The 26,385-nt window shown below is 43.3% G+C and overlaps 1 protein-coding gene across 3 annotated transcripts in view; it reads left to right on the forward strand.

The window, feature by feature from the left end:
* Positions 1-26,385, forward strand: part of EFCAB6 (EF-hand calcium binding domain 6) — a 168,648-nt gene that overhangs the window by 133,884 nt on the left and 8,379 nt on the right. For all 3 annotated transcript variants that reach the window (XM_030540001.1, XM_030540003.1, XM_030540005.1), the window contains 4 exons: positions 11,235-11,447; positions 20,654-20,881; positions 24,233-24,410; positions 25,241-25,425. In XM_030540001.1, the coding sequence (XP_030395861.1) occupies positions 11,235-11,447; positions 20,654-20,881; positions 24,233-24,410; positions 25,241-25,425 (804 nt within the window). The remainder of the gene's footprint in view (positions 1-11,234; positions 11,448-20,653; positions 20,882-24,232; positions 24,411-25,240; positions 25,426-26,385) is intronic.

The raw sequence follows: 26,385 nt of genomic DNA on the forward strand, positions 1-26,385 counted from the left end.
GGAGCGCTCGGTCTAGTGGTGGGAGAGGAGGCTTTTAATAAAGCTTTTAATTTATTATTTGAATAAGTGAGAGAAGCCAGTTTTGATTTTGTCCACCTATGATTTGCCTCTTCCCACCACTGCATGAAACAATTAACCTCTCCTTTAGCCAATTTAGTTTTAGGTTGGTCGAGTTTGTCCTTTAAGACGTCCACTCAGTCTTTGTTCCAAGATTTTAACAGTGGCCACTGAGTTTTGGGATCCTCCTGAGTTAGCCTAGACCATTTTCCCAGAAATTTACAGGAGTCTGGACCCTTTTTATAGGAGTCTGGACCCATCCTAAATACATAAAATGAGCCGGCGTTCATTTAGGGAACTGTCCCAACTTAGACGTCTGGTTACCAGTACAGGAGGACTTTCACACACCAATCACACAAGAAGGAAATTCAGGTTCGTCAGAGCGATGCCTGCTGCAACACATAAAAGGAGCCCACAGGCTACTGCCTCAATTGCCCTTGCTTTCACACTAAGGGTTTTACCCAAGGTGTGGTGCGGCTGCAATTGTGCAGATTTCACTCACTCAGACCGCGGGGAGAGGAACCCCTTGGTCGGCCGATCCCCAGACAGAGACGGCACCCAGACTCAAACACTCCACAAGAGGACAGATAGACACAGAGACAGGACAGTCCTCAGTCCGGACAAAACACAGAAATAATTACCTGACCAGATTCCTGATGTCAGATCCCGGGATCCCTACCAGAACAGAGTGGGAACCAACAGGTTCGATGGCGTAGACCTCACTGTGGCTGTGCGCCTTTCCGCTCTAGTGGGGGACCGCTTGGGCCAAATGCCCAGGTGCCGGCTGCCACGGTCATCCCACAAAAACAGTCAGGAATCACACAGCCCCAGTGAAGACGGTTGCCATCTCGGTGGAACCTCCAAATTGTCAAAGTTAGAATCAGGACTCACAATTTGTCAGACCACTCTGTTTTATTAGCACAGCGCTCTGCCAATAACATTCAGGGCTTGTCTACATCAGAAAGTTGCAGCGCTGGTGAGGGAGTTACAGCGCTGCAACTTTGAGAGTGTCCACATCTGCAGGGCATCACCAGCGCTGCAACTCCCTGTTTGCAGCGCTGGCCGTACTCCTGTTTTGTCTCGGGTGTAGAGGATCCAGCGCTGGTGATCCAGCGCTGGTAATGCAATGTAGACACTCACCAGCGCTTTTCTTGACCTCCGTGGAAGGAGGAAGCCTCTGGTAATCAAGCTGGTTTCCTTTCCCGGTTTGCTCTCTCGGTCCCGGAGCCAGCCAGCAAACCGCAGGGAAGGAGACCTGCTTGCTCGGGGTTCCGGGACCGAGAGAGCAAACCGGGAACGCCACGGTTTGCTCTCTCGGTCCCGGAGCCAGCCAGCAAACCGCGGGGAAGGAGACCTGCTTGCTCGGGGTTCCGGGACCGAGAGAGCAAACCGGGAAAGGAAACCAGCTTCGCCGCGGTTTGCTCTCTCGGTCCCGGAACCCCGAGCAAGCAGGTCTCCTTCCCCGCGGTTTGCTGGCTGGCTCCGGGACCGAGAGAGCAAACCGCGGCATTCCCGGTTTGCTCTCTCGGTCCCGGAACCCCGAGCAAGCAGGTCTCCTTCCCCGCGGTTTGCTGGCTGGCTCCGGGACCGAGAGAGCAAACCGCGGCGTTCCCGGTTTGCTCTCTCGGTCCCGGAACCCCGAGCAAGCAGGTCTCCTTCCCCGCGGTTTGCTGGCTGGCTCCGGGACCGAGAGAGCAAACCGCGGCGTTCCCGGTTTGCTCTCTCGGTCCCGGAACCCCGAGCAAGCAGGTCTCCTTCCCTGCGGTTTGCTGGCTGGCTCCGGGACCGAGAGAGCAAACCGCGGCGAAGCTGGTTTCCTTTCCCGGTTTGCTCTCTCGGTCCCGGAACCCCCCTTGAAGCCGCCCAACAGCGCTGCAGTGTGGCCACATCTAACACCACTTGCAGCGCTGGTTGCTGTAAGTGTGGCCACTCTGCAGCGCTGGCCCTATACAGCTGTACTAATACAGCTGTAACAACCAGCGCTGCAAAATTTTAGATGTAGACATGGCCTCAGAATATGTGAGCGGCCATGCAAGGCCAAAACAGTCTTATTTATACAGATAAAAGAGCGGGAATCAGACAAAAGAACAAAGAAAGCAAAACTGTAAAATTCACCTGGGGCACAGCATGCATATCCTACTTCCTTACTAACTCTTTATGGATCTGAGGCTAATACTTCACCAATTGCCCTTAAATGGTGCAATTGTTCTATGTGAATGTCTGTATTCCTGACACCTGGATTGCAGCATTCCAACAGTTTTTCTTAAAGGTACAGACAGCATTTCTTTAATCCTTTCTATTTTCACAATATAATTCATTCTACTTTCACAGTACACCTTCTTTCAGTTGCTTTGCCTGTCCTACCATAGACTCCCTTACACAATGATAAATGGCTGTAAGTAAATCTAACTGACGGCAAGGGAGGCTAAATTATGCCCCCTTGCAGTTCACTTCTAAATTTGGCCAAGAGAATCAAAAACTATGTGTATCACTTAATATAGTAGTCCTTAAACAAAATGGAATACTTGCATCTTATGCCTTAAAAAACGACTGTTTCATTTGCAAAATATATGCTTGCAGGACAATAAAATGAAAAAAAAATTGTCATCCAATGGAAAACCACATAAAAAGCCTTTTTACTTTATTACCATGGCAATAATAGAATGTTGTGCAAAACAAATTCATACAGAACTATATGGTAATTAAATATTATGTCATAATGTAGCAACTGAAAAACCAGTGAGATTTCTACTTCCTGTCTGTTTATATTCCAAATCAAAAAGTCTGTTAGGCATTAAAGAATAGCAGGATTAGTTTCTTTCTTAAGAGGAAGAAAACAACTGCAATTTTCAAATGAAGGAGAACCCGCAAACAGCTTCAAAATGTTTGTAATATCTGTATGTCAGTTATTAGTAGGAATATTTAGATTTAGGGTTTATTATAAGTACAACTGTGGCCATAGTTTAATCTATTTACTGTCTGTAAGTTTAGCATTTACATTTATAGTACTGTGTCTGTTACTCTGTCCGTAATGGCAGGAAAAGCCTAGTTAAGTATGGGTAGAGTAAAAGTAGTTTTAATTACAGTTCTTTACAAAAATAAGATTTTTAAATATTTACATTTTCATCATATTAGCAAAATGATATCCTAACTAACATAATAGACTATCTGGCTGCCAGATTTGATATATTTGTGTTCATGTATGCATAGAATTAAAACACCTTATTCACAACTCTCTTAATTCTGACCCAATAATATATTAGTTTTGAGTGTATTTGTATGCAGCGATAATCGTCCTTTAGCAATCTTTAACATTAGATATCTATTTTTGATACGTAGGGTTGTTTCTGGTATATCTTGAGCCTCCAAGGTGCCACCCTCCTTAACTCATGTTGAAAAAGCTCAGCACCTCACAGGATCGGGCCCCTAAAAAGGCTAATTCTGCATCAGAAATTTCATTAGTGTTGAATCTTTCAAGATGCTGAGTAACTCCTGGAAGTTGCTAAGCCAATTACTTCAGCAGGAAATTAAGTTGCTCCATATCTTGCTGGAGGTTCTTAGTATTTCACAAGATTGAACCTTAAATTGCTTCTGTTTGAACAGCATTTTTTTCTCAGTGAATCAATATTTTTCTGGCACTTGAATGTGCTGTGTGTGGGATAGATGAGATAAAACCATCAGTAAAATTCCAAATCTCTCCAGATGGGAGAATTTTGTTTAAAAGTAATATGAACCAGATCCATAGTATCAGCTTCTAGATCCCATCAAATCTGATGTTTTCAATTTGAGTTCAAATGAAATTTCTATTCCTTTGCAGTTTCATCCCGCTGTGGGCCCACACTCATAACTGGGCTGGAGCACAAGTTGCAAGGGGAGGCTGATCATTAAACTATTCACCTCTTCCAAATATGCAATAATTTTGACTTTTAAAGTATATAGCTAAATTAATGAGGTATGCAACTCATTCAGTCACATTGTGAAATCTTATTACGTTATACAACTTGATCACTGAAATATATGCAAAAGTAAGTAGTAAAGTATTCAGCTTGATCATTAGAGTATGGAAAATTTACTGAACTAGTAAAATATGGGCCTGGGATGACTTTTGTCTCAGATGGCACCTCATAAATAAAACCCTCAACCACAAAGGCAAACATTTAGAAGCCCAGAAGCTATACAGGTTTAAGGTATATTTTATGCTTAGCAAACTGTTGAATAAGACGAGGTGAGAACATCTTGGGGAAATTATTTCAAAATTTTATTCATCGTTAGGGTCTTTGGTTAGTTTTGATGTATGATAATGAGATTTATATTCTGATTAATTCTCTATAATACAAACAACAATAGATCTGATCTGTTGTAGATGAGTGAGATGTCAACTGAATCAGAATTTTCTGTCGAGGTGCATGAGTATACTGTCAAAATAAGATTAAAGAAATGTAAAGCATTTTAAGCACTATGACTGAACTATGATAAATTTAAGGAGGTGAGAGAGAATTCTGATTGGCTCATTTACCTCTTACATTACTAAGCAACTACCTAAAAGTGAGCAGGTGGTACAGCAATAGCTGAGAGAAGGGCCACATTTTATGTTGTGATACTGCTAACCAACGAAGACCACGTCTTAGGGCCTTTAGTAAAGTGTCCAGACCAGTGCACTATTTACCACTGTGGGCACATACGCAGCTTTCTACGTGTTCCGTGAGCCATGTCCACACAATATGTTTATACTACCTGTATATCTACAAAAAAGAAGGTTTAGTGTTTGTTATATGGTAGCAATGTGATTCAAATCGATATAGTACCTTTCATTTCAACACTGGCAAATGTCTACTAAGAGCTTTTTAAATTAGCAAAATAAGTCAAAACATTAACTGTTAAAATTAATTAATTTACTGCCAGGGTGGCATGGTGATGTGGCTAGGCTGAGCACCCAGAGAGTCTGCCTGCAAAGATGGGGAGCCCTGCCCATTGTGGTGTGCCATCCCCACAGCCACAGACTGCCTCCAGGCACCCAGCCCCTCAGGAACCCAGCCCCTCCAATTTCCCCAGCCAAAAACTGTCTCCCAGCCCTTCCTCAGACTGCCCCCCAGCCAGGGAATGCCTCCCATCACCTAACCCCCCCTGAGATTGTCCTCCCAGCATCCAGACCTCCCCAACACTGGGCTGGCACATATGCCTGCCCTGCAGAGACACAGCAAAAGAGCCACCCTAGGGACTGCCCCCTCAGGATCCAGTCCCCCACCCAGGGACTGCCCCCCAGCAACTGCCCCCAGCACCCCCCCCCTCACAAGGACTGCCTCCCAGCACTCGTCCCCTCCATCCATGGACTTTGTCCCAGTATCTAGTTCCCCCATCCAGGGACTGTCACCAGTCCTATCCGCACCCTCCCCCAAATCTGAGTCCCATGCACCTGCTGCACCCATCTCCCTGCAGTCCTAGCCCCTTGCACTCCTCCCTGCATCCCCCCCATGACCCTAGCCCCTTGTATCTCCCTCTCCTCACCCGCTGTTCTCCTACCTCAGCTGCAGGTAGCTCAGTTGTGCAGCCCACCCTGCTCCCCTGCTGCTGCAGTCCTAGTGCCGGGAGCCTGCTCCAGCCAGGGTCATTGGACCGGTAGAGTGTGGGGCACTGAGCACCCCTGGCCTCCTGCCAATGCTTCTGGGCCCAATCTTGCCAGGGGAGGGCTGATGCTAGTGGGCCTGATCCTGCCAGGGGAGGGCACTGATGCTGGGCCCAATCCTGCATCACCCCATTTTTGCACCTTCATCAGGGGCGGCTCTAGGCACCAGCACGCCAAGCGCGTGCCTGGCGCGACAGGCCACGGGGGCATTCTGCCAGTCACCGCGAGGGTGGCAGGCAGGTTTGCCTTCGGCGGCATGCCTGCAGAGGGTCCGCTGGTCCCGCGGCTTTGGCGGACCTCCCGCAGGCATGCTGCTGAATCCATGGGACCGGGGACTTCCCGCAGGCAAGCCACTGAAGGCAGCCTGCCTGCCATGCTTGGGGCGGCAAAATACCTAGAGCTGCCCCGACCCTCATGCCAGCTCTGTGCCTGGAGCAAGTGCCCCTTCCACCCCACCCTAGTTACGGCCTTGAGGATATCACATGGGCCACAGATGCATGCTGATTGGGCTGCCTGCAGGCTGTGGGTTGAGAACCTCTGGTCTAGACCACGGAGCAGCTGAGGATATGCTCCAAGACTCCTTCTGTGCTGGCCTGCCAGCCTCAGGGCTAATAGGGCCAGGTTGGAGCTCCCCTACATTAGAAGAAGGGAGTAACGCACCACTCAGGATTTAGCTCATGGGAACTGCATTTGACCAAGATCAGGCCCTGGATAAAATATACGAAGATCTGCTGAACTAGTAAAGTGATTTGCAGGGAGGAAAAGTGAAAACATATATACAAACAGCCATACTGGGTCAAACCAAAGGTCCATCTAGCCTTCATCTCATTCAGTATTTTTACCTGCATGGAAGATTTCTAAAAGTTCACCCCTCTTACCTTGATGGCCCTTTTAAAGCTGGCCGGCAGAATGTTGGGCCTTGAGAAGTCCAGGACAGGTGGAGGTGACTGACAGGGTCCGCATAAGAGATTTCACTACCCATAAGGCAGGAAAACTTAAAGAAGAGGAGAGAGGTTATGAAAGAGCTAGAGATTCAGGGGCAACAAAAGCAGGGTTCACAATGGACGGAGAGGGGAGACAGAGAGGGGAGACAGAGAAATGCTGGAGAAGAGAGGGAGAATCTGAAGGAAAGAGTTGCACACCTATAAAAACTATCTCTGGACAAACCCCAAAACCTACTTTTTTGAAAGGGGGTTTATGCTAATGTAACTTGGAAGTTACAGCAGTATAACAAGAGGTTAATGGAGTGGTGAAACAGGTATATTAATTCTATGCATACATAAACACAAATGTATGATTTGAGAACCATCTAGTCTACCATGTTAGTTCAGATACTGTTTTGTGACCAAATGACCGTGACCTCTGCGCAAAGCCCTAGGCAATAGCCCTTGTTCAGAGGACCTGTGTAGTGCTTAGGAAGACAGAATTCTTCCCTGCTACCCCCAACAGGTCGAGGCTTCTGCAATTAGCTACTCTACTGGCTCTGGGGCTTCCTTTCCTGCCAACATTGGCACTCATAAGGTTTGTCTTCATTGTGGCAGCCTCCATTCTCCCAGACCTCCTTAAAGAGCCATGGGGTCCTACAGTGCTGAGAGGCCACCACAGGAGAGTTAGTACAACCTCAGACTACATTAACCTTCTGGTGGCATTCCTACAAGCTGCTAAGTGACACAAAGCTCATCTTCCACCTACCTACAACTTCACCACCTCCATATTCTTATCCTTAACCTCTAGATAGCCTTTAGTGGTCAAAAACATAGTTGCTGATCCCCCTCCTTTTACAGGTGCAGATCATTGTGACATGATCTAGGCCACAGTAAATACTTTGAAAATTGATTAAGAGCAGAATTTGACTAACATTATTTAATTCCATAGTTATCTTAGTTAAACTTATAGGAACTTGGGGTTCTGTTACCTCAGGTGAGAGAGGTGTTCAGTGACACCTCCATCAGAGGATGAGGAACGAGGTAAGAGCTGATTAGCCCAAACCTATTAATATGTTCTTCTTATGTAAAAATATTTTAGGCACTCGCTGATTGTGTGTACATCTCATTAATTTAAAAAAGGATTGTACACATTTACTGTAATGGAGGGCAGAATTGGGCCCATAGTAAATTATTTCCCCTGTTTTAAAGTCTCTTGTATAATGGTTGTGTTTCTTTTTGATCTGATCTTCCATAGTAATAATACTGCATCTAAACATTGCTAAGCTGAAATGTGTGGGTGGCTGTCAGTGCAACTGTGTTCAAAACAAGTGTATGAGATACACAGAACTTTCATTTTCAGTGTATCATTTTCGAATCTGACACACTCTTAACCCTTAGTACGTATTACTATATCTAAACTCCTGTTCAGATCAGTAGCATTCTATAAGCTGAAAATCTACACTGTGGGGTAGATATAGTGGAAGACTGATGCATAGTAATAAAACCCACCAAACATTGTGTATTTGGAGTAGTCAGTTTTCAGAGTAAATCACTGCTGTGTTTTGTTATTTATTTATTTATATATTTATGAACAACAGAACACAGAACTCTATTTTGCTGCCAAAGAGTTACATTTTCAAAAAGTTAAAATTAATTAAAACTGTGCAGCTAAAACTGTATTCAACACTTTCAAATGTTACCTCTAAAAAGCAGCAGCAAACTTCAGTTTTTAGATGAAACCAAGTCTTCTTTATAAATTCAGTTTCAGCGACTACAAAATATGGAGTTATATTTAAAATAATTGAATTATTTTTAAAGAGGAAATACTTTTGTTTTCAGGATTACATGCCAAGCTTCAATCCAGTGCAGTTTCGAAACTCTTGAAAGCAGGATTTTCATAACACAAACGACAACTGTTTTTACTATAGCTATGCTAGCAAGTACTGCTAATATAAAAAAAAGCTATTATAAACACTTCCAATTTTAATTCAAGGACATTTCTTAAAAATATGTTAAATATTAGTATTTTATTTTATACATTTATAAATTTAAAAGTACAAATTTTTCTACTCTAAGCAATACTAAATACCAAAAAAAGAAACAGATGGCTTTTGGTCTTGTACTCTAGTTTCCTTGTCACTTCTCACATGATCATTATAACCGAATGGAAAAGAAAATATGTTTTTTCCATAACTACAAGAAACATGTCACCTAATCAGAAAAGACACCACTATCTTCAGATGCAAATAACACTTTTCAATATTAACCACACTTTACATAAAATGTACCCACAGGATAAGAATTACAGCTGTATTATTAAGAGAAGAAATATGAGAAGTGGAATTATGCGTGCAGACACTGAATCGAGTCCATGCTGCTGTTAGGGAATGAAGACTGTCAGGCATTGTACAATAGATCTTTCTAGGTTTCTAACATTCTGAAAACTGCAAAGCACTGCACTTCTGTTTTTAATTATTATAATAAGGCCAAGGACATTATTAGTAAAAATCGAACTGCTTGGGAGTGTTTGAGAGAGTGACACATTTTGGAGGGCTAGCTTTCCTTATTTATTTCAAGAACTTTAATGTAATTTTGTTTTACATAAGACTCAATCCATCTTAATGTTAAGGAAAATTAGAATAACAGGAACAAAAAAGAGGACTACTAAATCTGTTTGCAAAGCTCACACTGACGACTAGAAAATCTGAAAAAATTACAATGTAATGCACAGCTATGACAATCTATAGTATACATCTCATTGTTCCACCTTGAACACATCTAAATGCTTTATACAGTGGAGTTGTGGTCCAATGCTTAAAAAACTAGACTGGGAGCCAGGAGTCCTGGATACTTTTCCTAGCTCTGCCACTAACTTGTGTGATTTCGGTAAGTCTCTTAACCTTTCTGTAATTGAGTTTACCCAATTGTATAAAAGGGGATAACAGAGAGCAGCTGTGCAGCATAGTTCATATCGGTAATATGCTTTTGGATTATTAATGATAAGTGCTAGATAGGAACAAGTACTATTTTTATAGTGATTTGCCGCTATTAATTGCAGTTTGCTTCGTGGACCTCCTCTAGGATTTCAGAGCCCAAGCCTGGACCCAGGAGCTTTGGAGACTGCATGGATTCTGCAGCAACAGAAACTCCTAAGGGCAGGGCTGGTGCTTCCATTTAGGCGACCTAGGCGGTCACCTAGGGCACCAGGATTTGGGAGAGCGGCAATTTGGCGGTGGGGGGTCCTTCCGTGCTCTGGGTCAGCGGCGGCAATTCTGCGGCGGGTCCTTCACTTGCTCCGGGACCCGCCGCCAAAGTGCCCTGAAGACCGGGAGCACGGAAGGACCCCCCCACCACAGAATTGCCACCAACGACCGGGAGTGTGGAAGGACCCCTGCCTAAGGTGCCAAAAACCCTGGCGCCGCTCCTGCCTAAGGGGGAATCTCCCTTCCAGGGAACCCATAAGCTCTTACATGGGCTGCCAAATTCTTTCCTACATACTGGAGTAGCAGGGCCCACATGATTGTCTCATATGGCAGTCAGATGCTGGGAAGGTGCTGAGCATGGAACGTGCTTCTCCGACATCCAGAAAGACGTGGGCTCTTCACTGGCTTTCCTAAAGGAATCTGGGGGGACTTTAAAGGATTTGTGTGGGCCAAAGACAGTGTCTTTTCAACCTAACCACTGAGGCAATGAACTTTGCACACTGAGCTAACTTTTACTAGCATCGAGCATACCATTGTACAGTTTACGTAGTTTGAGGGTCTTATGTGCCTTAGAGATACATGACAACTGGGGTCAAGATTGGTCTGTCAGTTACTACAACAAAATGCATCATTCTATTAATTCGTGGGAAGAGTACGTTTCAATAAGATGTGTGGGAACAGCTGAGTTAGCTGTCTAGGCTTGTAATTGGATGGAAATGCTTGTGTACTAGTGCTCAAATGACCAGCAAAGCATTCTCCAGCTCATCTGATAGCAAATTTTGATTTTAGGACTATGTTTAAAAGATTCCATGGTTACATAAAAAGTTTTAAGCTTGTATTTTATCACTCGATTACAGTGGGGGCCAGATCCTCAGCTGATGTCAAGCAGTATAGCTCCATTAACTGAGGATCTGACCCATGGCTTGCCCACAAAAGCAAACAGTAATAAATACAATGATATATTCAAGATGGAAACTCTATCTATGGTTATTTTGCAATATACCAGTTTTCTTTTGACCAGTTTTTTACAGCAGACATGGTTTCAAGTTTATAGGTTACTTTTTCAAGATAAAGTATTATCAAGAACATTTAGAATTCATAATGGTATGTTGTAGTTTGTACCCAGTGGCACCTACATCAGAGGATGAGCGATATGCTACCTTAAGCTCAGACATTTTTTAGACCTCCGTAAAAATCAGCTTTTAATTTCTTTACTTTTATTGGTTTAAGTTTCAACCTTTATGTTATCTCAATTTAGATTTTTGTTCTTTTTAACATGACCCTTTTTCTCTTTCATGGTATATGCGAGCATTACTTGAAATACATTGAACTATAAGGCTGCCTTCTCCATAGACTTTCCCCACTATGACTGGCTGAATTTATTCTGTGAATCCATCACTGATTTTGTGTGTATGTTCTGTCTAGACTGAGAAAGGGCAGAAAGTCACTCAGCCTAAATCTTCTCAGGAGTTGTCAAAGAAAGATATCCTTACGCGTATACAAGAAGTAGTGACTGCTCGCTTTAACACCATTGCACAAGAATTTAAAGATATTGATTGTGAGAAAGTTAATACAGTATCAAAAGAGGACTTCCGGGGTATTTGCAACCATCACTTTCTGCGTCTGACAGACGAACAAGTAAGAAAAGTATTGATTATTTAATTGTACAACTAACTAAATTGGCATAGAGTGCAGGGATTTGTGTATACATACTTGCATATATACACTAGCAACCTGATATTTTTGGTGCAAAACAAAAAGGATTGGAGAACATTATTTCATAAATATTTATTGCTGCAATTATGAGGGATTGCTTTTTCAATAATATCTGAGTATGTATGTGAACTACAATAATTGCAAGCTCCCTACCTATACTAGGATACCAGCAGAATAAATTTAAATTTCAGTTGCACAAATCTTTAGGCACACCCTTAGGCCCACAATCCTGATGAGGGTTCTGTCTGTCTTTCTTGCATAACCATTTATTTCTGGTGCCTCAACAGGATCTCCACTGGTTAAATTCTGTTCTCAGATATACAGTGCGGCTTTCATTGAAGTCAGTAGGAACAGCATGTATGTAGCTGAAAGCAGAACTTGGTCCCATGGGTCCAATTTTGCCCTAAAATATATGGTCACAACTCCTATTGACTTAAGTGGAAGTTACACACATTTATATGAGGGGAAAATTGGGCTCCAATTCTACTTTTTTCTTTTGCTTCTTCTGACCATTTCTAAAGCTTTCTATGTGCCAGACCCTGCAAGCCAGGTTGGAAGTCAAAACAGCTTGGTCTAAGGGTCAGATCCTCAGCTAGTGTAAGGAGACATAGCTCCAGTTAAGTCAATGGAGCTATTTCAGTTTACACTAGCTGAGGATCTGGCTATAAGTGTTTTTTTCAAAGGACTTTATTAGGTCTAGACTATACACTGGTGCACAAGATGGGGAGAGGATGCAAGAAATCCTCCATTCTTGTGCCCTGTGCAGTGTCTGGATACAGTAGTAGTCTTTACATCTCCCTGAGCCAAGGACTTCTCAAGTCCAGTTGTACTGCTGTGCTCACATCAGCCATCATACGGGTTAGCTGAGTTGACTTGGTCATGCAGAGGCAGAGACTTCATCCTTTCCAAGGGTGGCATAACGGCTTGCTTTCCAAGGGACATTGAATACATTGTATCTAATGGAGCTACAAGGACTCCAGGAGTTTCTGCTCAAGTGACAAGTTTCTGCCCTGCTCCATACAAAATCTGCACACAATTTGGCTGAAGAGCTTATCCCATCTTGATTCCATTAAATTCCTGTACTTCCATATCAACAGAGAAATCTGTAAAGTCCTTTTATTATTTGTGATTTTTGTTTGCCATTAGGTGTTTTTCTCTTGGATAGATACCCTCTTGGTCACTGTATTTTTCAATGTTTGCTTGACTGCTTCAGTGAATATTTTTTCAGGTGCAAGAAGTGCTTTTGATAGCCCCTGATTCAGAGCTATATTCCACAGGACCACCTGCTGCATTGACTAACTGTTGCCAAAGTAACTACAGTTCACCCACTTCATAGACAGCTGACTTCCTTGCAATTTTTCAGTTCTCTGACTCTTCATATTCACATATGTTGAATAACCATATTTCTTGTTCTTGAGAATGACTCAAGAGTAGTCAGATTACTTCTGTAGGCACTGGCTAGGAGATCAGCTGCTAGAGGAAACTATGTCAGCAAATTCATCCATGCTGTCTGGCAGTGGTACACAAGGACTCCTTCATTTTCTTGACTGGTCTTCTGTCATTTACTTGTGTTAATAACTTTACTGTCTGACTAAACTTCCAGAGGAAACTTCACCAGCGTCAGTCAGCAAACTGGTGGCTTTGGTTTCCATGCTCCCCTTCACAGGGAGAAAACTAAAGATCGGGAAAAGGCAAATAAAAGTTGAGTCTTCTAATACCAAGACCTATTGGCACAGTTCAGCAGCTCCGTGCTAACCTCTTTTGGATGGATACTGCTGCAGATTCTTCTTTGGATTGTACTGATGTTCCCCATGAAATGATAAGTGATTCAAAACAGAAAACTGTCTAGTCACTGGCCATGTTCCTGATCATACAGATCCCCGAGGTAGCGTGTTTTCAGTGAGATCTGGTCAAGGGTCTTGATCTGGGTTCCTTGCAGATGGGGGTATGCTGCTATGTCTGATCTTCAGTCCCCCCTGCTGAGGTGCATTGGCTGGGGTGTAGTGTGAGGTTTTGCTCTAAGTTCCTTCTGCTTGGACTGCCCTTGGTTCATTGGATCTCTGAAGTTCAAACTGGTGCTCTTTATCCTGCTGTCATGCAGGATAAAGGTACTGCAGGTACTTGCAGTTTTCTGTTGCTGCTTCTTTCAGAATGATTTTCTTGTAGAGTACTAGTGATCTGTCTGTATCCATCTGTTGTCTCTTGTTATATACTTTAGATTGTAAACTCTTTGGGACAGGGACTGTCTTTTTGTTCTATTTGTCCAGTGCCTAGCACAATGGGATCCTGAACCATGACTGGGCCTCCTAGGCATTGTGATAATAAATAACAAATGATAAATAACAACAGAGGCAGGCATAAGAGTTTGTTGCTGGCTGGTTGCTAAGCAACTAATCTTCTTTCTCAGCAGCTGTTTGGGCTCTCATTCTCCTGGGGTAAAGGAAGTGACAGTGGTTTGGAGCTTCTCTCTAGGAAATCTCTTCCACTGCTCAGCTACATTTCTAAAGCTCCCGCTGGATCAGCTGCAGCCTCAGTGGAGCTTTTTATGCCCTGACTGCAGCTCAAATTTGGCAAGAATGACTCTGATTAGCCTGCAGTGCTGAGACAATGGAATCCAGCCCCTCACCCTCCTTCCAGATTCTATATCTGCTAAACCAAATGTGGATAGTGCTGCAGCTTCCTTGGCTGGAGTTATCGTTATTCTGTGAGAATGGGATTTCTGCCCCAAAGGCAGGGTGGATAGAAAAACAGAAGGCAGCCTGAGCAGAGATTTCAGTAGCTCAGCAACTGTCCAACCTTTCTGCTTCACAAGAGCAGCCATGTCATGATGTGACAACCTGAAAAATGTGGATCCTCTAAACAATAAAGAATTCCTCACTGTTTTCTACAAAATGTCCTGAATGACTTTTTTCCATAGCAGATACATCCATGGATTTCCAAGTCCCTGCATTTCACGGCTAGACTCCAAACTGTGGCCAAGACTGTGGCCCTATGGCATAAATTTGATCTAGTTGGTACTATTGAAGTCTAGCAGGATGAACTGGATGATTGGAATGTTAAAATAATGGTTATAACCTATTTAGGAAGGATTGAGTGGGCAAAATGGGAGGAGGAGTGGCTCTTTATGTCAACAATGGCATTATCTGTTTCCATGTCACTGGTAACTCAGAAGAAATTGTCTTAAGTGCTTATGGATTAATGTGCTAGAGATAAAGCACAAGATGGGAATGAGTTGGTGTCTGCTACAAACCACCAGATGACATTAGGAAACAGGATAACTGACTTCTCACACACTTACCTATAATGTATAGGGAAAAAGACTATATGATCTTGGGGGACTTCAGGTAGAGTAACATATGCTGGAGGTCTCAGGCCTCCAATACTAAAACATCCTGGGAGTTTCTAAATGTTATAGATGACAATTTCCTAACTCAAAAAGAGGGGATTTTGTATTAAATCTTGCCTTGACAGGTAAGGAGGAACTGATCACAGAACTAAAAATTAATGGTAGGTTAGATATGAGTGATCACCACTTGATCATACTTATAATGTGCAAACAGAATAAAGTCCAGACCAGAACTAGCTCTGCTTGGTGCTTTAAAGGGGCCGATTTCACAAAGCTGAAAACAACTGTGAGCCAACTCAGTTGGGAGGAAGAATTTGAACAGAAAAACGTGAATGATAAGAGGGAGTTGTTTACGGACACTTTACTAGATGCTCCAAAAGCCACAATCCAACAGTGGAGGAAATAATACATTATAAATGGAAGAAAGGGGAAGTTGATAGTAACGAACATAAGTTAGAAGCTAGAAATTATAGACAATTGCAAAGGAAAGCAAAGGGACACAAGAAGATATCAATGGCCAACAGAATTGATGACACTAAGATGGTTTTTAAGTATACTAGGAACAAAAAGAATCCCAACAATGGTATTGGTCCTTTACTAGATGGAAATGGTAGAATTATCAATAATAATGCAGAAAAGGCAGAAGTGTTGAATAAATATTTCTCTTCTGTATGTGAGAAAAAAACAGATGATGTAGTCATATCATATGAGAACACTTTCCATTCCATCTCAGGAGGATGTTAAACGATCATTGGAACAATGGGGAAGACTGGGAGAAACCTAATATTGTGCCAATATTTAAAAAGTATAAATGGGATGACCTGGGTAATTATAGGTAAGGCTACAATTTAATCACAGAGGTCGTGGAAGTCGTGGAATCCGTGACTTCTAACGACCGCTGTGACTTCAGCCTGTGATGGTCGGGAGCCCGGGGGTTCCCTCGCTGCACACGGGGGCAGGAAGCTCCAGAGTACCACAGGTGGTGGGGGTACCCTACAGCTCCTGGCTGCTGCTGGTGGCAGAGGAACCCCTGAGCTGCTGGCTGCTCGGGTGGCAGGAGAACCCCCAAGCTCCTGGGCAGTGGGGGAACCCCTGAGCTCCCAGCTGCCACAAGTGGTGAGGGAACCCCCAAGCTCCCAGCCACTGCGGGCCCCTGGAGCTGCAGAAGGTACCCAGAAGCTCCTGGCAACCGCAGCTGGCGGGGGGACCCTCTGGAGCTGCAGGCAGCAGAGGTACCCTGCAGTCCCCAGCTGCTGCAAGCGGTGGGGACCCCCACAGCTCCTAGCAGCTGTGCAGCTGCCCTGCAGATCCCCATTTTGTCACAGATATTTTTAATAAAAGTCATGGACAGATCACGGCTTCTGTGAATTTTTCTTTATTGCCCTGACCTGTCTGTGACTTTTACTAAAAATATCAGTGACAAAATCTTAGCCTTAATTGTAGGCCTGTCGGTCTGACATCGATCCCAGGCAGGATAATGGAACAGCTGATACAAGACTGAATTAATAAGGAATTAAAGGAGGGTAATATAATTAATGCCAATCAACATGGGTTTATGGGAAATAAATTGTGTGCAACAACTTGTAATATCAAGTTTGGATGAAAAAAGTAATAGTGTTGATGTAATACTTAGACTTCGGTGAGGCATTTGACTGTGCCCTGGACAACATTTTGATTTAAAAAACTAGAATGATATAAAATTAATATGATTTATGAAATGAGCCTGGAACATCAACCCCAGAGGAAAGTCCTGACAGAAAATCCAAAATACTTCTTCATTCCAAGTAAAACACTCAGCATGACAGCTAAAGACTGGGCCTAAAACCAGACCCTAGGTTGGGAGGGAGAATGGGCAGTGCCCAGAATCAAGGTATGAAGTATTTCACTTTCCCTTTTTAGGAGCAAAAAGCCTCCCCTGTCCACCTGAAGAGTCCTCCAGGTTGGATTCCATAGTCTTTAGGGTAAAAGAGCAGTCAAGGGGAGTAGTAGCTGTTTTACAGCTAATAAAGCTCAATAAGCAAATGACAAAATAAAAATATCGGGATGGAAACTCTGCCATCCATAATAGCAACTAGTAGCGTAGGCCTGATTCTCATTTATGCAAAGGCCCCTTTATACTGGAAGATATTATGTAAGAAAGAATCAAGTTCTATCTCTTCAGGTGATATTTTGATATTGACAGGCCCTGCAAAGGCATGCGTACATACATCTATATGACGTTGCCATGGCAGATCTTTCCATTCTCTGTACAGCAATCTCTGCTCCTAATACAAGACCCTGCTGTTAAGGCTGTTATTGCTCAAAGTCTTTACTCAAGTGTTACTAATGGTCATAGCCAGGATAGGGACACAAAGGACGTCACCTTTATCCCTTTCTGGATGATGCCCAACTTTTAATTACTCTTGGAAAGGCTCAGTTGGAATCCGTGTAACACTATAGATCAGAGGTGGGCAAACTATGGCCCAGGGGCCACATCCGACCCACAGGACCCTCCTGTTAAGCCCCTGAGCTCCCGGCTGGGGAGACTCGGCCCTAGCCCCTCCCCCACTGTCCCCCCTGCCCTGCAATCTCAGCTCGCTGTGCTGCCAGCACTTTGGCATGCCGCTCCTGCTGGGCAGTGGGGTGGCTCCGGCATGGTAGGGGGTTGAGAAGGGGGGGTACTGGGGTGCAGTCAGGGGACTTGGAGGGGTTGGATGGGGCAGAGGTTCTGGGGGGAGCGGTTAGGGAATGGTGAATGGGGGCTGGATAGGCATGGCAGTCCCAAGGGGCCTGTTGGGATGGGGGTATGGATAGAGATTGGGGCAGTCAGGGGACAGGGAGCAGGGTGGGTTGGATGGCACAGAGGTTCTGGGGGGGGCAGTCAGGGAATGGTGAATGGGGGCTGGATAGGCATGGGAGTCCCAGAGGGCCTGTCGGGATGGGGGTGTGGATAGGAGTCGGGGTAGTTAGGGGACAGGGAAAAGGGGGTGTTGGATAGGGAGGGCGGTCCCGGGGGGGCAGTTAGGGGCAGGGGGTCCTGGGAGAGGACGGTCAGGGGTCAAGGAGCAGGGTCAGGGATTTTGAAGGGGGAGTAAGGGGGCGGAAAGTGGGAGGGGGCAGAGAGAGGATGGGGGCCAGGTTGTTTGGGGAGGCACAGCTTTCCCTACCCGGCCCTCCATATAGTTTTGCAACCCCCATGTGGTCCTTGGGCCAAAAAGTTTGCCCACCGCTGCTAAAGATGGAGTATTTCATATTAAAAATAAGTTTCCCATTGTGTGGTCATTCTTTGTGAGGCAATGGAAGAATCAAGACTCTGTTGTCATGGCCCCTTCTGTAAAAGTAGAGGGGTTAGCCTTGGTGCTCTTGCCAAATTCCAGGCAGGTATTTGTAGTGTACCTACCTAAACTCTCTCCCTCCTCTTCTACAGTTTCCATTGTATGAACATTCTGCTTGTTCTCTTCTTGAACTCAACTGTTGCTATATGCCATCCCAAAAGTGGCTGTAAAATTTAATGTTTGTAAAGCATTTCAAGATCCTCAAATGAAACGTGAAGTATTTTTTTATATAATTCATGACATGGTAGCAGCCAGGCCAATGGGGGAAAGTTGAAAGGACGATCAAAATATATGTTTGCCCTTTGAAGTTTGACTACAAGTTTGCCATATCCACCAAAGCCCTAGAGGTGACTAGCTTCCTTGAGGGTTTAAGTTTCTGCTGAAAAAAAGATTAAGTTAAGAGCAGTGTAAGGTTCACAATTTGATTATATTTAGAAAAAAAATCAGAAATGAAGACTTTAAAAGGAGTGCTCCTGCCTACTGACTCATTTGACTGTGAAGTGTGATACCCTTACTTACATTGATTAGTAGTTTATACCATGAGTAGTCCCATTTAAGTCAATGGAACTACTTGTGAAATAAAGAACTATACAATGTGGATAAGTGTATTGCAGTCTGGCCCTTAGAATTCTGTAGGTTGCTATTAGGCCAGATTCTTTATTATTATTTGATTGTGGTAGTACCTAGGAGCTTTAGTCATGGATCAGACCCCATTGGGCTCACAACTTGGGGTCTGATCAGAGAACAAAAAGAGCTCTTCTGCAAACAGCTTGCAATCTGAGTGTAAGACAAGAGACAACAGATAGACCAGAGAATACAAGGAAACAGTGAGATGGTATTGGTCAGCATGCAAGGCAGTGGTATCAGAATACCAGCAGCCCGTTGTTTTTTTAGTCAGCATCACAGAAATGGAAAGCTTTAAGGATAGTTTTGCAGCTGTTTATGGGAAACTCCACTCAATATATAGGGCAGCATGGGAGAAACCACAAGTTGCCTGTTTGAAAATTTAACAAATGGACCATGGATGTTGACATAATGGGTCTGTCAAAGGCAGGTGTGATGTCTCGATAGTGAATGAGAGATGATGGGTGGGGTGAAGGGTCTTCAGAGTGAAGACAAATAGCATTTGTTTGGTATGACAGAAAAGACAGAACCAGTGGGAAGATGTAAAGTGACAGGCTAGGAACATGACCTTTGCAGTAGCATTCTGAATTAATATGAGCAGGACAAGATTTCACTGGTCAGTGCCAGAGAGAAGGATGTTGCAGTAATCAAGAGGTGAGATGGACAAGAGTGTGCGTGGATGGATAGGAAAGGCTATATCTTAGAGGTGATATGCAGAGAGAATTTGCCAGATGTAGATACAGCCTGGATGTGAGGAGCTAGAGGAAGGTCCAAGTCAAAGATGACACCCGGGTTTTGGACCTTGGTGACTGGCAGAATAGTGATATTATCCATGGTGATCAGGAAAGGAGATGGGGGAATCTATGAAGTGAAAGATCAAAAGTTCTGTTTTAGCCATGGTGAGCTCGAGCTGATGGCTAGACATTCATGAGGACTTGTGAGAAAGACAGGCTGAAAGTCTAGTTTTGACAGAAAGAGACAAGTCTGGAATATAGAGGTAGTTCAACTAACTTACTGTACTAGTAATCCCATTGGAATCATTGGGACCATTCATGCAGTGAGGTGCTATTCAGCATGAATAATAAGGGTTAGGGGTGCTGAAATAATTTATGTAGTGTTGGTGCTGAGAACCACTGAACCAAATTGTAAACCCTGTATATGGTGAAAACCACTTCAAGCCAGAGTGTGCAACATCACCCCTAGTTCCAGCACCTATGATAAGGGTACCTGAATCTGGCCCCATCTCTTCTGAAGTAATACTGTGTATTATACTGATGCAGTTCATGACACTATATTTTAACTATATAAGGCTGTAAAGGCTGTAAGTTTTCCTATGGCATTCATTTAAGTTTTGCAATGAGACATTTTTGCCCTCAGAGTGAAATAAAATTGTTGATGCAAATACAATAACCGAAAAATCTGAACAGCCTGTTGAGATGTTAGTAGAATTTAGGTGCACCTGATAGAATGAGAAACTTGCTTCATGGTACTTAGACAGGATGCAGGTGCATCGTGCATTTGATTTACATTTTCTGTTAAAGCATTTTTATATACTGTAGCTCAGTCACTGTGTCTAATCAGAAGGTTTAATGGTCTTAAACAGCTCACTAAGGGCCTAGTTCAATTTTAAAATGTCCTACAGAAATCCCTTTTTCATTGTTTTCTCAGACTTACACAGACTTCTGCAGAGAAGCTGTAAATTATTTTATTAAATTAGACCCTAGGATTCCTGTCATTCCAAGTCACTTTCTCATTTTCCTTTCAACAATTTCTTTAACAGTCTTAGTACATAATATACTTTTCCAGCTAGCATTTACAAAAATGGGCTTTTGCTTCTCCATTAGTTTGAAAACCTCTGGAATACAGTGCCTGTTGACGCCAATGGAAAACTGAAGTACTGTGATTTTTTGAAGAAGTTCAACTCCGAAGTAGTGACAATGCCATCAGATACTCCAGCCACAAACAATGTTACATCTTCCTCCAAGCCCGCTACTCCTGCTGAGCCTGAGTCACGGTTACCTTCTCAAGCTTCACGTCCCAAGACAGCATCTTCTCCATTAGGTCAAGTAAAAGTAGGTGTTTGATCACTTAAGGACTTTACTAGGTTTTCACGTTTATAAGTTTATTAATATGAAACTATTCCCATTGACTTCACTGGGCATCAGATCAGATCCAAATGTCTGTTAATAAGAAGCTTGGGCACTTAGCAGAGAATTTGGGATGATAAAAAAGTGGACTTGATCCTCAGTAGGTATAAACTCGTGTAGCTCAATTTAATCCAATGGCGTTATGCTGTTTGTACCTGCTGAGGATCTTGGCCATTGTCCTGCTAACTCACAAAAGAGTCATACTGTAAATAAATATCTGTTATTTAACATAGGACACTCACATTTGTGGGAACAAAGTAAACAGGCCCAGCCATGAAAGCTCAACTGCTGAAAAAGCAACATAAAAAATGTAAGATTTTTACCTGTAGGTCACCAGCCCAAGCTAGTATTGACCAAAAGTTATTAACCTGATAGCTGGTAGGCAGTGTGACAGGGCGGACTGGCCCTGCGCTGGGACTGAGAGAGTTAACCCTTCTGTGCTGGCAGAGGAAGCCATGCCCCTGAGGCTCTGCTGGGCATGCTCCAACCAGGAGTCAAGCATAAAAGCCTGCAGAACCGCTCAGTCAGGGCTGGTGACTAGGAAAGGAGGATGCCCAGCAGAAGCTCCAGCCCAGGAGCAGTTTTAACCCTTCCAGGAGGGAGCTGAGGAGCCAGGAAGCAGGCCCAGAGACTGGCAGCTGTGGGAACCCCAGAGAACATTGGGTGCTGAGGAACCTGGAGACCCTGATGCCACAAGGACTGCTACATTTGGAGGACTGGTAGGAAGTTACCCAGGGAAGAGAAGGGAGTGATATCTTCACCTCTCTGAGGGCAGCGTGTTGCAGTAGGATTCCTCGCTGACTCATGGTGGATCACGCCATCACTGACAGGGCCCTGGGCCTTTTAGAGGACAACATAGTTCACTGACTCCTCTCTCTCACTCCATAGGAGGTAGATGAACTCCGGCTGCTGGGCCATGCTATCCCCTGAGGGGAGAAGAATTTAGAGAGACTCTGGCCATTAGACCACGCTACCTTAGGAGCGCACTACAGAGACTCTGGCCACTAGGCCGCGCTATCCAGCCAGGCAAAGAGAGTATAGAGAGACTCTGTCCATTGAGCCCTGCTGCTTTAGGAGTGCACTATACAGCCCTGACTACTGGGGAAGTAGTAAGACCGACATAGACACAGGGAGACAGAGTTAACCTCGCCCCCTGCCCACCTTGAATCAAAGGGGTTGACGAGGTACAAAATCCACCACAGACGGTCTCTAGGAAATGTGTTGGTGGTCTGAGACCAGTTTTTGGTGAATGTTTACCTGGGTCACAAAATTTGCCATCACAATTGGCAGCCTTCTCTTCAGACTCAGCACAGAGGCCAAAGACTGAATGGACAGAGGGACTAACCTGGCCCCATCTCCCATTTTGGTTAGAAGCACCTTAACAGGCCAATGCACGGAAGTTTTTCCACTACAGCTTTCCAGGATTGCCGTCTCCTGGAATCTCTCTCTGGCATTTCACCCAAGCACTAACATTCATAGAAGATTGTGAAAATCTTGAAAGGAGAAAGAATGAAAGAGTTAGCCAATATTCCTCCTGACGGTTTGAATCTTTTGGCTGTATATTCTTCTAGTCAGCAGCTTATAAATTCTTCAGTGCTTGGAAAAAATGATTCATATTACTGCTGATTATACTTAAATGTTTAGCAGTTGAAAAAGCAGTAGCCAACTGAATAGCTTTAAAGATGCAACAAACTTTCCACAGTTGCTAAGTCTAAAAGCATTGGCCTGTTGTGAACTTGATTATTGATCTGTAAGTCCCTTGCACTGGAGAGGCCTGATAGTTGGTCACATGCTTCATTTTTGACTAAGGGATAGATCCAGTTCTCACTGAAGTCAACGGAATTTTCCTCATTAACTTCAGTGGGAGCAGGATCTGGACCCAGAAAAATCATAGAAAAGGAGCACAGGCCCCTCAAAATGCACATATCTTGAACAGCCCCAGCTCAACCTCATCACCATGCATCTCCCTAGAAGTGCCCTTGTGGCTGTGCATAATAGGAGTGTGGGGATCATGGCCAAGATTTATGATGCGAGCCTGAGATCTGCAAGAATACACTGCAAAGACCCTGTGAATATTACAGTATACTCTGGCTCCCTTCACAAATGTCAGTGCAGCTCACACCATACTGCTAAAGGCTGAGGGCTCACAAGACCATGCTTAATCCCTCCTTATTCTCAGAATGAATCATAAATTCTACTGAGTAAGGAACCTACTACAAAGAATAATTGTTCCCCTTCTCCTGGTCACACCCTCTTCTGCTGCTGAGAAGAGCTCCCCTGTGGTGATCTCTGAAAGGAAAGAGGTGGTTGGAGAATATATAGGGAACATACTCTGCACCTTTCCAGTTCTTTTCTGTTGGAATGGGGCTTTACTGTTCCTCTCCATGCTGCCTTAAGGAAGGGGGATATATGACCATATTATAGGTAGGCTTGGCAGAAATTTTTTTTTTAAAATAATTTGACAGATAATATTGATGTTTATTTTTAAGCATTTTTGACATCGGTTGATTTAGATTTTCACAGCTGTGGGAAATTATAGGGAGAACATACAAAGTGAGGGGTCATACAGCAGTTATTTAATGACAGTAGATATTGAGATTTTAAAAGTTAATTTTATAACCATTAAAACCCAAATTGTCAACACTACATGTTGAAATCTACAAAATAGAAATATTCCTATATCCAACTCTATTAAATTCTCAAGCAGCATTTTTCTTACTTTGCCTGTCTGCAAATTTCAGTTATAATCTATGAAAATATTTTTGTTGGGTTATGTGTATATGATGAAATTGTTTACTGACATTTACTGATAAAAATCGAATACTTTCAAACCTAATTATAAGGTTCTTGCACTTACTGTTAAAATTTAAGGTAAGCAAATTAGTATACTTGCTTTAAATTGTCACTATCCAAGAACTTGTGCATCGATCTATTTATTGTGAGATTGACATCAAATTACACCTATTTTAAAAACAAGTATATCTGCCACTTAAGGAACAATAGGTTCAAGGGGGAATATATACAACTGAGCTATGAGTTGAGCAGACTCAAGAAATTACAGACGGAAAAACACTCGGTAGATTCAAGGTAGATCAATTTCCAGATTACTAGTATATTCATCCAAGTAGAAGCATTTTTACTTTAATGCTGACACAAATCAGATCATAAATAAGGATGCTTCAAACAGTGTGGTATGCTAAAGTTATGAAGCACTAGAACTGGGAATTTTTTTAGCGTGTTTTCTATATAAATGTTCAAATTTGCCTGTTACTTTAGACTCCAGTGTCCAGCCGCCCTCGTACTGCAATGGCATGGTCCCCTCCTTTACTGAACTGCGAACCAATAGAAAATAAAATAAGAAAGATCATTCAACATTCCTGGAGAGAAATACTGAAAGACTGTAGAGAGAAGGATGTTGACCGACTAGGAGAAATCTTAACATCCGATTTCTTAGGTTTGTTGCCATCTGAAAATTGTGTTACCTCATGTTAAAATGTGCTCCAGTTTCTTTCTAGGTGCTAATCTATGGGAAAACACTGCCCTCAACAAGTGGTATCAGCTGCATGAGCAATCAATTCTGTAATGCAGATTGCTCAAGTGAGGTTTGAGGAAATGCACTACTAGGCAGATTTCGCTGCTCATTTGAAAGGGAGAGCATGTTTCTAGCTGATGTTTGCTACACAGCAGAGCATATGTACTGGAAGACTGGCCACACTCCCCAGCAGAATACTTCCTTGTGGAGCTGAGTAGTGATAATAAGTATAGGCCCCAGACCTTTTCTCCAGCTCTCCCTCAAGTGGTCCTATTGAAGTGAATGACAAGACTTTTATATATTTCAATGGGAGCAGAATTTCATTCTTAGATAGGTATGCTGCTCTTCTGCTGTGGAGTCATGGGGGGACAATTTTCTGTGCCCTCTTTCCCCAATCAGGGTATCTGCATAGACAGGACAGACTTTTTGCCTAAATAATAGCATATAGATTTGTATACCATTCGTATTTGAACAGTTACAGCTCAACTAATGTTGGGTTTATTTCTTGCGCTGTCTTTAAAGCTCATTGAAGTTTTATCACTTACCTGTTATCTTGCTAAATGGGAATTGTTTCCTCCACCCATATGCATAGCAGGATCCAGATAATCCATTTATGTGACAGTCACTGGAACTGGTGGCCTGTCAACATATCCCTAATAACTAGTCAATCCGAATTTTGTTTTGATACAAAAGTCACCTATTTGCAAGGACAGCAAATTGACTATCATTTGTTATTTTGGTGTTTCTTTCAGCCATAACAGAGAAGTTCAGTTTGGATTTAAGTAAAGAAGAGGTTAGCCAAATAGCAACAAAATACGACATTAAGAACAATGACAAATTTGCGTACTGCGACTTTCTCCAAAGCTGTGTCCTATTAATGAAACCACAGGAAAGTTCATTGCTACAAAGAATGATCATTCAGAAGCCACGAATACCGGTACATTCAGGGGTCTGTCTAACTGTTTGTAGATAGTTTCTGATGCAGAAACAGAGTATTTTAGGGCCTGGGCCTGTAGTCATTGTATGCATAGAATCCCAGTGACATTCCATGGAGTCCAGTTACTTCAGTTGACTTATTTTATTCATGTAGTATTTACTTTAGTCAGAGCATGTCCAGAATCAGGCCCTGCATGTCGGGTTCATAGTACGGTCTAAATACTGTTTGATTAATTGTCATCAATTGACCATATCTGTAAACTTTAAAAAATGTGGTGAGGGGTATAAGAAAGGCCTAGAGGAAGACAGTTTGGGCTGATGAGTTTCAGGGTTAGACTCTGTCTGAAGGCAACAGAAAGTGAGGGGGACTGTCAGGAAGCTGGTTACTCTCAGAGTCTCTGCTTCAGCCCCAGCCCAGCCCAGTCAGAGCAGAGAGCAACTCTAATCTGTGCCTCTTGTCAATGGTCTCAGTCTGCCAGCTGGGGATAGCCAATATGCATTGCACTCTGTCTACTCTTCCTGACCTGCATCCCCGCCACCAGCACACATGCTTCCAGCGTGCCCCTGGTACCAGATACAGGGAAGAGAGATGCATAGAACCTAGCTGTTCCCAGCCGGGCTTTCCCAGCATAGATTTGAAACTGTGAAATTCTGTCTCAGAGCTTGGGATGGAGCCATAATTTGAGCCCTTGTCTAGTATCATTTTCTATTTATTCAATTAAGTTTATAAAGTATAATGAAGTGCCCATCCCATGTTCTGGGCACCTTTACATAAAGTAATTTTCACAATAAATTTTTTTATAAGAGGTTGCTCCACCCACTCCACTGTATACAAATTCACACCAGTAGGCATAATAAAAATAAAATAAAACCTTTTCCATGACAGGAACAATAATAAAAATATCCTGTGGCTCTGAACCCCCTCCTTTGCTCAAAAGTCAAATAAAGTTTGCAGGCAACA

This window comes from Gopherus evgoodei, chromosome 1 (genome assembly GCF_007399415.2).
Source record: "Gopherus evgoodei ecotype Sinaloan lineage chromosome 1, rGopEvg1_v1.p, whole genome shotgun sequence".
NCBI lineage: Eukaryota > Metazoa > Chordata > Testudines > Testudinidae > Gopherus > Gopherus evgoodei.